This window comes from Eptatretus burgeri, chromosome 16 (genome assembly GCF_056783735.1).
Source record: "Eptatretus burgeri isolate ZD-2024b chromosome 16, Ebu_testis_v1, whole genome shotgun sequence".
NCBI lineage: Eukaryota > Metazoa > Chordata > Myxini > Myxiniformes > Myxinidae > Eptatretus > Eptatretus burgeri.
In genome coordinates this window covers 31265024-31280987 of record NC_140976.1, presented here as the reverse complement: position 1 = coordinate 31280987, position 15964 = coordinate 31265024, and the positions used below count along the sequence as shown (strand labels likewise).

Below are 15964 nucleotides of genomic sequence, written 5' to 3'. Positions count from 1 at the left end.
CTGTACACAACAGCCAGGTCCTATAGATCAGCTATATCGGTAAGTATGTGTTTCTAGTTAGGGTCCCGTCCGATGTTTAATGGGTGATTAATTGTACGTGCACTGCGAGATATTTTATAGTTAGGATTTTTACATTTTAAACTTCAACTACAACAACGCCCATCTTGGCTTCTTCACCATCGGCCTTTCCCACACGCATGCGTGTCAAGCACAGCCGTGGGCAGAGTCCAATGTGCCAGGCGGGGTTTCTTTGGACGTTGGAGTCTTGGATTTCGTTCCAAATACGGGCATGGCGCCCCTCTCAGCCAATCGGAGGGGTGCGAGCATGTCTGCCGCCTCTCGGACAATGGGAAGCCAACGCAACATATTGCTGCTCGACTTCCTGGTCGAGGAGTGGAGACATGAGCACACCACCCCCCGACACACCTATCTAATGAGGTCAGAACGACGCGAGATGGATCCCTCCCACCTGTCAAGAAAAAAGGTATAATTGTGTGGGGGCGACCCGTTGAGAGAGTCTTCCCGCGGTGAATCGCCTGTCTGCAAGCCGGAGAATGGCTTGCCCTGCCTGCCTAGCTGACTTGCTTTGCCTGCCTCGTCGCCTGTTTTGCCGGTGGAGCATGCCAGCGCCCGACGCTACCCTCCGAACCCGGTGCTTGGAGCGGCATCATGTTGCGGGTTCGAGTCCCGCCGGGAAGATCATTGAGAACAGATCGTCGAGAACCGCATCGTGTTGCGGGTTCGAGTCCTGCTGGGAAGATCGTCGAGAACAGATCGTCGAGAACCGCACGAAGCGGGAAGGTCCAAGCCAGGCTCTTACCTCCAGCTCACCTTCCCTCCGAGCTGGGGGTATCAATAAAGGCCGCCACCATTTATTTTTGGGGGGTGCGTGTCTGTGTGTGGGCCCATCTTTTAAGTAGAAACGTTTAAGTGCCATGTGCGTATAAATTGCATTCCTTTTATTCGGTTAACTCTGCCTTCTTGCATGCTCCCCTGCCCAATTGTAAATAAATATCCCTTTGTTAAATGTTCCAGCTTGTTTCTGTGTTTCTTTCATTGGCTTGGCACGGTGTGTGTTGATAAATAGCGAGGTTGTAAATTGTTCATTTGGACCGACGGGCCTTGGAAACCTCCGCTCGGGTTACACACGGTTCGGGCACGGTAACGGCTCGTTCCGTCGAGGGTGTGAATTCCCTGGTAGCTTTGCCCACATGGGTATTTGGGTATATTGAAGTATGGCTCTTGACCCTACCACATGTGGTCAAATTATTGGCGATTCATGGTCCAGTAAGGGACCCATGCCTTTCGGACTTATCCAAGAGTCACGATCTAAATTCCGGGTGTTCGGTGGAGCCGACTCTACTGCTCCCTCTAGCGGTCGTGCTCGCCACCGATACCCGGCCCCGCAACAATATTGTTGCGGATTCGCGCCCGCCGGCGTGCTGACGGCCACGTAACTCGAATCGCGGCACGTCGCCCACCGGACGGACAATCCAGTCGTGACCCTCTCGGACTAACGCCGGGAACCAGTCACGGGTGGACCTTTCGGTCTCACCGCGATCGAGCCAATCAGCCCCCGCGTGGGATAGGGTTGCTCGCCAAATTCGACCTACCTAAGTACCCACGCGGAGGGTAGACCGGGCGATCGCACCTCGCCGCAGGTCGACTTCGGACACGGGCCACTTAAGCGACCCGTTCCGTACTATCGGGATAACCGAGCGGTGTTATCGTCGACCTCGACGGTTCGATTAATTATCGGGCGTATTCAGCCCACTACCAACCCTTTACGTGAAGCAAGATGAGGATTCAATGAAAGAAATGACGAAGCGAAGCGGGAAACAGTTCAACAATAAAGCACATTTATTCGCGCTGAACGGAAAGCACACATATTCAATTCCACCAAAAGCACATAGAAAAGAAAAACACAATGCAATTTACACAAAAAGCAAATGCGACAATGCAGATCTAATACCGATTACGCGAGCACACGGCAACACTTATACAATTTTACTTCACAGACGGCGCCGACAACACATACCCAAAACCAAGGAAAAGAATACCCTCAAGGATGAGGCGGGCCTGAGGCCGAGACCGGGTCGGGCCTACCCATCTGGTGATGAGACGCGGAGCGGCGATGGTGCCTCAACTCCGCGGGCCTCGCGGGCAGTGTCTGGTAGGGGGTGGGAAAGGGGCCCCCTTGGTCGCACTATCTCAGCGCGGGGGGGAAACAGGAGGGGTTGCTGATGCTCGGGGTATAGAGAATTCCTACTCTGCCTCGAGTCCCGCGACGAGCGTCTCCACCTCGGCCAGGTCGCGCTGTCGGCCTCCCTGGGGTGCAGCTCCCTGCACGACGCGAGCACCCCCTCGTCTGCCCTCGCCGCCTCTCCACAGCTCCGTCCCCTCCGCTCCGACTCCAACGCACACGACGACGACCAGCTCCTTCTTGCCAACTCCACCACCCGCGAAGTCTTAACTCTCTGTCCCCTTGACTGACGAACGCGGTCGCTTTTATAAGCCCCGTGGCTTCGCTCTCTCAGCTTTGACCCCCTCCCTTCGACCTTTCACCTCGCTCCCCATTGGCCCGAGAAAAAGTAGGCGTGAATGCTTTTTGATCCATAAATTTGCATATATCGATCGCCCTCCAACGCCCTGGAGGCGGGGCCAAATCGCCCCTCGCTCACCGATTGGACGGCACAAAAGTGGGCGTGTGTCGTTTTTGATCCGTTTTTGAAGCAGAAAATCCGTGGTTTTGTACACGCTGTTCGGCGCGCGCCCTGCACGAGTCCAACACCGGTACCCACAAGCGGCGCAAGAACGGTGGCGATGCGACGGTTGCGAGGTGTGATGTGAAGCGGCGCCGCGGTGGGTGGTTGATGTGGTTGGTGGTGGTAACAATGGCGGTTGGTCCAAAATAAAGATAGTAAAAGAAAAACGGCTATCCTGAAGAGTCGCAGCACGCATAAATGACATGTATTCCCACTAGACAACAGGTTTGGGCCTAACTACACATGTACTTACCGAGATATCTCACCTAAGGGACCTGAATGGTGGTTTGCGAATTTGGTAACCACAACAATATATTATGCGTCCCCCAATGTTAATTGCACAAAGTTTCATTAAAAACCCTTATGTACCCGTAATTGCATATTTTTGGGGAATTTAACCTTTTGACCTCTTCCCAGCATCCCAGGGGGTGTGCCAAAAATGTGGTTCTTGCACCTTCTTTCCATGAGGTGATCATAACAACTAAGTTTGGCGACTTTCTGCACAACTGTTTGAGGAAATGGTGTGACAGATGGACAGAGCCGATTACAATATCCACCACTTTTATTCATTTTTTTTCCAAAAAGCATGGGGATGACAAAAACTTTATTTTATACACACACACACACACACACACACACACACACACACACACACACACACACACACACACACACACACACACACACACACACACACACACACACACACACACACACACACACACACACACACACACACACGCACGCACACAACCGGTCGAAAGTTTTAGAACAGCCCCATTTTTCCAGTTTTTACTGACATTTAAGCAGTTCAAGTCAAGTGAATAACCTGAAATGGTACAAAGCTAAGCGGTAAACTGCCAGAGGTTAAAAAAAAAGTTTAGGTTACCAAAAACTTAAAAATAATATAAATTTCAGTTGTTAAAAAGGCCCATTTCAGGGAAGTAATGGCTTAGCAACTGCAGCTGTTCTGCAGCAATGGAAGTAAATTAAGCCTTGAAAGTTGATGCAAACAATTACAACAGGTGTCCCAACTTTTGTTGATTAGTTTCAAACCCTCTGTCTGTATAAAAGCAGTGTTGAAACAGACTGTGTTGCTACACCCTCTGAAGCATTATTTGGACAATATTGCACTGCAGGAAGTAGTATATTGCTTTCATAATGGTGAGAAAAAGACAATTACCAAAGGAAGACAGACAGACAGACCATTACAACTCTGAAAAGTGTAGGTCTTACCTTTAGAGAAATTGAAAAGCAAGCCAAGGTGTCAGTGAATACAGTTTCCTACACCATCAAAAGGTATTTGAAAACTGGAGGAAACTCTGACAGGAAGAGGTCTGGCAGACACAAAGCCAAAACACAATCAGAAGACGGATTTCTGTGAGTCAACAGCTTGCGTGATAGGCGGCTCACAGGACAGCAGCTTCAAGCACAGCTTAACACTGGTCGAAGTAAGGAAGTCTCAGTTTCAAGTGTGAAGAGAAGACTTCTCACAGAGAAGACTGTGAAGAGAAGACTTCGAGCTGCAGGTTAAACAGGTTGAGTGGCAGTAAGAAAACCATTGCTAAGATGGCAAAATAAGAAAAAGAGGCTTGTCTGGGCCATGAAGCACCGCCAGTGGACTACTGAAACTGGAAGAAGGTCTTATGGACCGATGAATCAAAATTTGAATTCTTCGGTTCATCACGCAGGGTTTTTGTACGCCGTCGAGTCGGCGAAAGGATGGTTCCTCAGTGTGTGACACCAAATGTCAAACATGAAGGAGGAAGCGTGATGATCTGGGGCTCTTTTGCTGGATCCAGAGTCGGTGACTTGCACAGAGTGACTTCCACCCTGAACCAAAAGGGTGACCACAGCATCTTGCAGCGCCATGCAATACCCTCTGGTCTACGCCGAGTTGGTCAGGGGTTCATCCTACAGCAAGATAACGACCCAAAACACACCTCCAGGCGATGTCAGAACTACCTTAGAAGAAAAGAACAAGACGGTAGGTTTCAATCATGGAATGGCCAGCATAGTCTCCAGACTTAAAACCCCATCGAGCTGGTTTGGGATGAACTGGACAGAAGGGTGAAAGCAAAGTAACCTACAAGTGCAACACATTTGTGGGAACTTCTGCAACAGTGTTGGGAAGAATTTTCTGAACAACATTTGATTTCCATTGTAGAAAGAATGCCACGAGTATGTTTGGCTGTTATAGCTGCAAAAGGTGGCGACTTTGATGAGTCAAAAATTTAGATTAAATTTTGTTCAACAAAACGATTCCATGATTTATTTTTTATCTGCAATTGTTTATTTGTTTTATGCTTTAATTTCAGAGTACATTATAACATTAAACTGCTTAAATTTCAGTAAAAACTGGAAAAATGGGGGTGTTCTAAAACTCTTCTACCGGTATTGTACATAAAATGTATATACATACATATACCAGGGTGGTCCAAAATTATGTCCAACATTTCAAACAGATATCATAATTTTACTAAAGTGATCTTTTTTTTATTTTCAGGTCACTTAAAGAATATGGTTTAAAGTTTGTTTGTTTTTCCATCGAAGTTTCAACCATGGCGAACAATTTGTCTATGCCCCAGACAGAGATTTCACTCATTTTGTCACTCATTTCAGAGATTTTTTTTTGCAACAAAATCATGTCTTTCTACACAAAGGCAGTTTTGTAGGGACTCTGGAAACGCAAGAACACCACAATACAAAACCATCAAACGTATTGTTGAAAGGATTAGAGACACTAAGTGTGAAAGTCCAAATTAAAGGACACAGTGGTAGAAAACTTCTCATGAGAACACTCAACAATATAGAGGGTGTAAGGGAAGCTTTCCAGGCTTCTCCAAAAAGGAAGACATGCTAACTTGCATAGCAGGTGAGAACTTCTTGACCGTTGGCAGAATTATCCACAACGATCTGAAACTATATTCGAACAACATACAGTTACTGCAGCACCAGACCGAAAGAAATAAGTTCAAATTTTGCTCTACCATTGCCTCGCAGATCGAAGAAGACTAGGATTCTCGACATCCTCTTCAGTAATGAGGCCCATTTCAAGTTCAGCAGCCATGTGAACAAACATAACTTGAGATTTTGGGCAGAACAGCAACTGCACCAACATATGGAACAACGACTTTCTGTTGTGAAAGTAACGGTTTGGTGTGCTATCGGAGGTAGTGATATAATTGAACTTTTCTTCTTTTAGAATGAAGCCAGACAAACGTGCGAGTCAACAAAGATAGATCCATGGACATGTTGCAGAGAATATTCCTTCCGGCACTGAGAAGGAAACAAAACATCACGGTGAATTCAGTCATTTTCCAGCAAGATTGCATCGCCGCATAGGTCTAATGGTGCTTTGGAGTTTTTGAGATGACGTTTCCCAGGTGATCGATCATTTCTCGACAGACAGACAACCCATGGCCTCACTACTCCCTGGATCTGTTGTTCTCCCGACTACTACCTAGAGGGGTCCCTCAAAACTAGTCTACAGAAACAACCCACACATACTCCAGGAATTGAAAAATATCATCAGACAGGAAAGAAGACTCATACCGGCTGCAGTTCTCAGCCGAGTCATCGACAACTTCAGTGTCCATGTGGAAACTGTCATCCAGATATGCAGTGCTTGGATTGAGCAGTTCATAAACTACTGATATTGCTCTTTATCGCTTGTTGAAGCATTTCTTCACGATAATAAACAAAACAAAAAAAATCCTGTGTATTATGCGACAAAAAAGAAATGGAAAAAAATTTGACCAGTAATAAAAATATTGCAGTTAAAGAGTTGCATTTCATTTTGGACCACTGTCATGTCAGGTCATGTCAGGTATGGGAGCATGCGCCAGAGCAGTGCATTGCTGTGTCCAACTGTGATGGGATATATATATATATATATTGTTACGTTTGAGGGGGGGGGTATGCATTCAAAGGGTAATTAGGATGTTTAATTAGGTATGCCATGCTGTTCGAGTTTACCAGGATCTCGATGTAATAAGTAGCGATTCAGTGGTGATAAGTTGTCTAGTAAATGTTCATTTCTTCAAGGGGGAAATGATAAATGTCACGTAATTAGATAGGGACACGGGATAGGGTAAGTGTGTCTGCGTAAACCCCTTTTGGTATTCTCTGAAGACTGGCCGTGACGTCACAGGACAGTGCAGTGGATGGCTCCGCCCCGTGATCACGATTGGCGGAAGGCGATGGCGGTGGCGGTGGGCCAATAAACGGCTCGATTGGGAGTGACGAGGACGAAGGATAAAAAGGTTCTGTTCGGGGTCGAAAAAGAAGAAGAAGAAGATTACAATCAGAACGATCATGTTTTTTTGGTGTGGAAGCTGTGGCGGCAGAGAGCGTCCTGGTTGCTGTGCTGAGTCGATCGTGCTCTTGATCGTGTCTGGGAGCCTTGCCGAGCCTCGTGCCTCACCTCGGTTGGCTCTGGGGTTCTGCTGACTCGGAGTACGGGGTCGGGCAGCGGGCGGACCTGCCTCCCTCTCCTGCTCGCGGCTTGGCACAGGAGCTGGTTCCCTGGCGGCTGTGGGCGGACTTGGGCCAGGACCAGGAGGTCGACAGCACCGCGGTTTCTCCTGCCCCCCCCGGCGAGAGCAAGGCCGGCTCGTCCGGCGCCGATCCAGGGACAGTTGCGTCCACACCACGGTCCAGCCTGACCACCAGAGATAGCTACGTTTTTGTGTGTGTGTGTGTGTGTGTGTGTGTGTGTGTGTGTGTGTGTGTGTGTGTGTGTGTGTGTGTGTGTGTGTGTGTGTGTGTGTTTGGCGCCTTAGAGGGATTGAGAACTGTATATTCATTGGAATTGTCTGTGTTTTTTTCCCCACGCCCGATCCCACACCATACCGTCGAATCGCCCCGGATCCCTCTTCTTGCCGAGTCTTGTTATTTCTAGTAATAATAAAAAAGGAATAAACATCATCAACTCAGTGAAAAGTGACTCGTGCCACCTTCCTCGTCCCGTTTGCAGTAGAGCGATGAGAACCGCCATGTTTGGGTTATAAACAAATAAATCGCCTCCATCGTTTCGGCTCATTCTACGTTGGCGGGACGGTTCAAGTCCCGTGGACGTCACAATATATATATATATATATATATATATATATATATATATATATATATATATATATATATATATATATATATATATATATATATATGAAGGCAATCAACTTATGAGTTTCTTAAGTGGATAACGACTCGAGTTAGATGTCTGAAAGGCTGTTTTACCATAAATAATACAATTACAAAACAAAAACGACAGAATAGAAACTGAAAGCTTCAGAATTCTTGGACCAAATAATTAGTACTACAGCCACTAAAGATCATAACCACACTAAGCTCTTTCTACCTCGCTTTCAGGTTAAAGCAATTTAAACCGAGTCATTTGTGTGGGCTTCCCACCAGCTGTGGATAAAATGGTGACAAGAAAAGATGGTATGCCATCGTATAAGTGGACTCAGCAACAGGAAGATTCGGGAGTGGAAGGAACGGAAGATTGAAAATGCAATGCAAAGTGGACCTTCAAAAGGCAGCGGTTTGCTGCGTGAACCCACAAAGATTTCACACACTCATGAAATTATGGTGAGCGAAAGAGGAAAAGATGATTGAGGTGAGGTGTTCCCAAACCTTTTTGGCCTGACCCGAAATTTGAAATCACGTTCACCTCGCAACCCAAATGGTACGAGCACCTATAATAAAACTGTCAGAGAAAATGCTTTCGACATGAAAACTCCCCTCAATAACCGGGATTTTGTGGGGGTTTTTTTCAAGTTTGGGTCATGACCCTGGGTTTGGGAACCCCTGATTAGGTAGAGGGATCTGCCTCAACCTCAAAATATTTCACCAGGGGGATTAAGGAGGGAGAGAGAGAGAGCACAACACCAGCACTTTGAATGTGTTCTGAGCTAAAAACAAAAAAAAAGAAAAATAAACCAATGTCACCCGCAGGGTGACCCGTATCTTGCCAAAAGGTGACCACGTGTGACTTCTTTAAGGTCACACTGAGGTGAACAGAGCTGCTATCCACCAGGAGCGACTCCTTGAGGAATATCTGCCTACGAGAGATTCTGATGAGAATCGCTCTAGAGTAACGATGAAAAATATGCTTTTGCCTCATAACGTCACCAAATGACGTCATTATGTCTCAAGCTTGACATATCTAGAAAGCACTCATCGAGGTGTTCAATTTGAGGTACTACACGATATGGTTCCTAAAACTTGAAAATTTGACCTTGGGGTCAAATATGTTTGACCTGAGGCGCTAACCATGAAGGTCAAGGCCAATCGCCACCAAAAATTAATCAGCTGAGCGCCAGACCATGAACTATATTCCCATGAAGTTTGAAGACGATCCGATCAAAATTACTCAAAAAATAAGGGTTTCGTCGACTCCCCTGATTTGCGACAGTGACCTTGACCTTTGACCTTCATAATTTTATGTGCTGAAAGGGACTTCTATAGGCCTCTGATATGCGAAGTTACAAAAATTTCCAATGATAACTGTGCTCTGCAGAGTGATTTATACGTGATTACAGACCAAAAAAAAAATAAAAAAACATATGAAGGTCAAGGCCAATCGCCACCAAAAATTAATCAGCTGAGCACCAGACCATGAACTATATTCCCATGAAGTTTGAAGACGATCCGATAAAAATTACTCAAAAAATAAGGGTTTCGTTGACTCCCCTGATTTGCGCCAGTGACCTTGACCTTTGACATTGACCTTCAAAATTTTGTGCACTGAAAGAGACCTCTATAGGCCTCTGATATGCGAAGTTACAAAAATTTCCGATGATAACTGTGCTCTGCAGAATTTTTTATACGTGATTACAGACAAACAAACAAACAAACAAAAAAAAAAAAACATACAAGCTGACTAACATATCTTGCAAAAACTTCGTTTTGGCAAGATAAAAAAGAACAGAAGCACTTGCTCATGAGATTATGAACTACTGTTTAACAAGTCAAAACCACGAGAAAGCAGATGCTACTTTGCTCCTAAAATGAATGAATTGGTATTGTGCAAGACACAAAAATGAAATACATATCATGCATTCGTTCCATTGTGGGCTGCCTTTTTGGCTGCTGGTTGCATCATTGGTGAGGAGAGCAGCTATGCCGCTGATGCAGTGCCCCTATTACCAGTATACTGGTGCTCATTTTGCCAACCTCGGAAGGATGATAGGCTGAGTCAACCCCCTTGTGTTAATTCAGTGGTCAACAGGGCTCGAACTCAGGACCCGAGGATCCCAAGCCACCACCCGAACCGCTAAGCTAACACGAGGATATCATGCAGTGGTGAAATGGTTGGAGTCAAACATGCGGATGAAATGTCATTGTTGAACATACAGTATAGTGGCCGGAGACAGGCCCATAAGTTTTGTGGGAAAGGTGCCCTGGACTTTTGCAGAAAGTGGGAGATGATATTGAAGGTTGTAGGGAAGAGCAAGGGACGTGGTCAGGCTCGCCGATCATATGAACGGAACGTTGTTGGGAACGGAACCTCACTCAGAAATTAGGACAGTAGGACAGTTATCGCCAAGGAATATCCAAGAAAACCAGAACACTTGCTACCTCCAGTTTAGGCAGGAATTTGGAATTTCTTCAGGGTGCTGTCAATCTGCACTCAATCAATATTCATCTTCATCTTCTCCCTCCTTTCTCCTCCTTCTCCCTTCTCCTCCTCCACCTTCTCTCTCTCAGCTGATTATGTGGGCTGACAGGATGGTCGAGAAGTACGCACACTCACCCTGACTCAGCTACAAACTGTCATCCCAATTTCACAGGCAAGGTGATTAATCAATGTGTGTGTCGTCCCTTGGATGGAAGGTAAACGGGTGCCTTGTGTGCCAGCATGTGTTGGTAGACATTAAAGATCAGATGGTGTCCTTCGCAAAGAGTAGGCAAACTATTGCCGGTACCCTGAACAAATTAAAATTCCTGCCCTAAACAGCAGAGAGTATCACATCAGCAACACAGCCCTGCCTTGAGCCAATGATGCTTCCCCACAGCCTTTTGCTGCATATGAAGGAGTTGATCTTGTAGGAAATCAGACCTAAACCATCACTTTAAACACAAACTTTATTAGGATATTTCAAGTCATAATGTGTGTTATTGTTTGGGCTGGCAGGATAGCTCACGTGCTGCTGAGCTCAGGGAGATTATATGAACGTGTGCGGCCTCTATCGTTAAGCCAGATGAACCATATTGCCAGCAATGGGGTCATCAATGTTAAACACCTCACACCTTATTGAGAGTAGGCGAGTTATCACCTGCACTCCAAGAAATTAAAAATTCCTGCATGTCAAAAGTCAGGCTTGGCCAGATAGTTCCAGGAAGACTTGGGCAAGAACATCCGACCCACAATGTGGGAAATAATTGTGGCAAAGAAGGTGTCATTGCATCAGTTTTGGTGATCTGGACAAGCTGAAACTTGGTGATCGTCATGCTTTTCACATTTTACTTTTAAAAGAGATTTTGCATATGTATTACATGTACAACAAGGACATGAGCAGAGAATGGCCAATTGAACACAGAACAAAGGATTTTAACCTTGGATACCTGAATGACGAGCTGCATGCTCAGATGGGAATGCCAAACAAGCCAAAGCATCTCACAGTGACAGCAATTTTTTTTTAAACCATTCCATCAGCTGCCAACCATGTGCAGTTCATCACCAACAGTCCGTGTCTCCGAAATGGAAATGGCTCAAAGAAATGGGCAGTCAAAAATTTGGTTGCTTCCAAACCTGCAATTGTAGCATCATAATGATGATAGCATTGGCTTCCTTTTTACAACGCTCAGGTAAAGCAGCAGCTATTTGCCTGAACTCGTCGGTGGTCCTGAAAGATGTCGGGCCATTTCTCCAGCTGCAGATCAGGACACCAAATCACCGCAGGATATTCTGGCCTATCTTCAGCAACTTAAGGACCATGTGGTTTATAAAGTGTTGCATCACACCACCAGCACTTTGAAGAGCAAATGCAGCGGTGATAATGAGCAAAGTAATGAAGCATATATTTTATCCATTTACAACGGCTGAATCTTTGCACCAACCTTCCCCTGTGGCTCATAGGTATCCATTCCATTTCTTCCCCAAAAGCCAACAATGCTGAAAATAATCTAGCCAACCGTCGGTACAGCTTGCTAGACCATGGCCACCCCCGAGTTAACCGTTAACCGTTCCCCTAAGCTCTTGCCTCTCTCCTTCCCATATACCATCACAGAAACATTATTGCAATAACAATAACCCTTTATGATGTTTATTTGATTCTCTTGCTTTTCATTATGTTGTTTAAGTGTTTGAAATCAATTTTTCTCTGTGAATAACAAATAAATTAATGTCAATACTTTGTGTTTCAAGAGCATTTTTTGTCTTTAAATGTTCTTGTTCATACTTGACATCAGTGGATCATGTTCTGTAAACTTAATGGATGAGAAAATAAAATTGCCAAAAGAACAAGTCTAGTTGATATGTATTTGTTAGGGAAAGGAAACATCATTAAAAATAGAGGGCCGGTGTATTGATTTGTGTGCTGGTGGATACCTGTGTACATAATGTGGCGGTAACATAAGAAGTGGAAAGGCTTTCTGCTGGTGTGTGGTGTGTGGGTACTTTCTGTTGATGTGCGTGGTTTATATTTGTCCTCCATCGCTGTTTCTTTGTTTCTGGAGGGGTGAATCTTTAACCTCCGCCATCGAAGATCGGAGGTTACTGTTTTCACCTCTTTCTGTTTGTTTGGTTTGTTTGTTTGTTTGTGAACAGTATTATGGAAAAACTCCTTGACGGATTTCGACGAAACTTGGTGGGGGGGTTAGGTATGGTCCAAGGATCATGCCATTAGATTGTGGACTTGCCCCCCCCCAAAAAGTTAGAGAATTTTTTTTTTTTTTGCATTTCTACATGTTTTAAGTGGTTTCCAACCCCCCCCCCCCCCAAAAAAAAATTTAGAGAAAAAAATTTTTGCAACTTTTTTTTCAACAAAATTTCGATTTCTTTTTTTTTGCATTTCTACATGTTTTAAGTGATTTCCAACCCCCCCCCCCCCAAAAAAAAAAATGTTGGAGAAAAACTAACTCTGTCAGCACCGTTGACATCATATTTAATGAATAAGATATAAGGTTCACTTGAGTGACCCAGCAGTATTGGCGGCGGAGGTTTTGCACTCTCCCGAGTGCTCACCCTCTAGTTCAAATAGTTATTGTAACGTTTACCTGGCTACACCTGGATGTATTTGAGGGTAGAGGAGCAGCATCTGTAACCCAAATCCTGTAGGTTACTCCTGATGACTTCATCTTTTGTCTATTTGGGTTCCAGTGTTGTATTTGGTCAGTTATTTGATTACATTTCTCCCGTCACGACTTGTGACCTCTTTCACTGCGATTGTGGAAAATTAACATTATTGGGGTAACCAGACTCTGTGGTGCAATGGTCAGAGAGTTTGGGAAGTCAGTGGTTTGACTCCTGGTCAAGTCATAATGGACCGAAGACTTTTTACCTCCACCACCAAAGGTGGAAGGTTGTTTTGTTTTCACCCCTGTCAGTTTGTTTGTGTGCAGGATTTCTCAAAAAGTTGTGGACGGATTCTGATTAAATTTGGTGTGCAGGTCGGGTGTGTGACAATGACAAGGACGAACCGGTTAGATTTTAGTGAAGATCTGGATACTAGAATTTTGAGAGCGAGAGAGAGCGAGAGAGAGCGAGAGAGAGCGAGAGAGAACCAAAAAATGATAAATAGCACGATATCTCAAAAAGTTGTGGGTTGATTTGGATGAAAGTTGGTGGACACATTGGGTGTGACGAGGAAGAATCGATTCGATTTTGGTGAAGATCCAAATCCAGATCTGGATAAAAGAATTTTTTTTTTATTTTTAAAGCGATCCTTCACGATTGAGAGATGTAGCCAAAAATGACATGTCACATGAAATTGAAAAAAAAAAATGCTTGGCCTACTGGATCCCAAACACTGTGTAAGGAGCATGGTACAGGTTGTTGTCTTCTTTTTTTTTAAATGAGCCTCAACTCAGCAAACCTTCAGCGATGCAGCCGTCAACTAAACAAACATAATTGCATCTCACACAAAGGTCAAAATACAATCGGCAAAACAATACGGAAAAGACAACAAATGAAATCTGGAGTTAATATTGATTGATCATTTCAAATGGGGTAAAAAATAAATAAATAAATATATATATATATATATATATATATATATATATATATATATATATATATATATATATATATATATATATATAAATAAATCAGGACACATACATCGGTCACCATAGCAACAGGAATCGTGTTTTGGGGGGGAAAAGGACAATGAAGTGTTTGGGGCCAGACACCATCCGCCTGAGGTTCGTGCCGGGATTTCGATCCGTCTCGTGAGACGACATGGAATTACCATGTTGGTGTAGTTAGCGGCGGCGTCGCCGCCGATGGTTTGCAGGGCTCGTCGAGGACCGAACCCCAGCAGTCAATGAGGAAAATCACCTCAGGCGCATAACAGCTCGCCGAACCTCAAAGCAAAACCTTCGCATAAAATATTTACACACACGACCACCATATATACACCGCATATAAAACAACCTATAACAAGGTGCACCACTCGGTCGAAATAAAAACGGGAACCGTCGTCGTGCTTTCCCGAACATAAATTACCATTGCAATTCAACGACGGCTGAAAAACACACAAATATATATATCTATATATCTACACACATAAACCTTCACATCAATGATTCGAAGCACGAAAGTGATTTATACTTGTTGCGAAAAATCAGGAAAACGGCAAAAATCACGGATTGTTTTTTTGGTTGTAGTTTTAATTTTTTTTTTTTTATTATTCTGAAGCACTTCAAATCACCAAGCACGACGTCACGACGGTACACATGGCCGTCCGATCCGTGTCGAAGGCACACGGTGTATTTTTTTTGGTTTAATTAATCAATTAATGGGCACTCGTTCAGAGCACACAGAAGAGCCCGATGGCGGCGCCGGCGCCGCCGTGGTGCCGCCCGACTCCGCGTTGCCGAAGCGCGCGCGCTCCTTACCTCGCGCCGGATTTCCCACGATGAGTGATTGGCCGCAGCAGAGCACGAGCGTCAGCGCTGCCCTGAGCTTCCATCCCGGCGCATCCATCGTTAGGACGATTCGGCGTCCGCCGCGGCGTGGGTAATTTTACGTCCGTGGGGGGAAAAAAAAACAATAAAGAAATAATAATAATGATGATTAAAAAAATTGACGATGGAGATTGGATAATTTGAATTCAAACCGATATAACGGTGGAGTGAAATAACTGTTCGTTGGACATCCGAAAGACCGCGAGACTATATTATTTTTTTTCCCCTTCTAGTAATCTAACACGGCAGCCCGACTGCACGGCTGGTATCTTCGATATGTCGCGGTTCTGCGCGTCCAACGCAATAAATAGGCGCCGCAAGGGCAACGCAGAGAGGAGCTCAGGCCGGCGCTCATTGGCTGTGAGCTGCAGCTGCAGCTACGTCACAAATCACGGACTCTTCTTCTTCTTTATATATACATCCGCCGTTGTCAGAATTGTTATAAAAAAAATCCTCCTTTATAAAATATTCTTTCATCCTTTTTAAAACTTTCATATGATTTGATCTTCATTTTTTTTTACCCGAACATCTTTCATCCTGGCACTTTCTCATTATATCAAAGTCAAAAAAAAAAAACACGATTTTTACGATGCAATCAGGAGTGGGAGAAAATTAAATGAAGACAAGACGACAGAAAAAGAGTAGGGAGCCATGATTAAAAGGTTGAGAAGAAATGCGATCGAGGATCTGGGTGAGGGAAGTGACCGGGGATGGTCGGTCAGAGAGGTCGAGGTGGGGAGAATACAAGTGGGTGCAAATGTATGTGGAGGTGGGTGGAGGGATGGGGATTGATGGCAGCCAGAAAAATTTCAAGCAACTCGAAAGGGAAAGTTCTGGTGTCTTGTTCAATGCTGGCCTACCTTTACGGTCTGGGGAAGGTGGCACTGACAGAGACACAACACCGGGGGCTGTGTGTTTACGAGAACAACTATGTCAGGAGGATTGCGGGAGTGAAGAGGGTAGATAGGAGGATGGATGAACTGAGGGGGAGATTGGTGTGCAGATGAGATTGATGGGGATATTGATTAAAAAGGTAGATGAAGTGGGCTGGTCATGTGTTGCAG

General features: G+C 44.9%; 1 protein-coding gene across 3 annotated transcripts in view; it reads right to left on the bottom strand.

The window, feature by feature from the left end:
* SEZ6 (seizure related 6 homolog) overlaps window positions 1-15198 on the bottom strand; it is a 226182-nt gene extending 210984 nt beyond the window's left edge. The window contains exon 1 of one of the 3 annotated variants that reach the window (XM_085859811.1): window positions 14832-15198. In XM_085859811.1, coding sequence (XP_085715937.1) covers window positions 14832-14919 — 88 coding nt within the window. In that variant the 5' untranslated portion in view covers window positions 14920-15198. The remainder of the gene's footprint in view (window positions 1-14831) is intronic. The other 2 variants (XM_085859810.1, XM_085859812.1) reach the window with 2 other exon arrangements.
* Window positions 15199-15964: the final 766 nt, after the last annotated feature.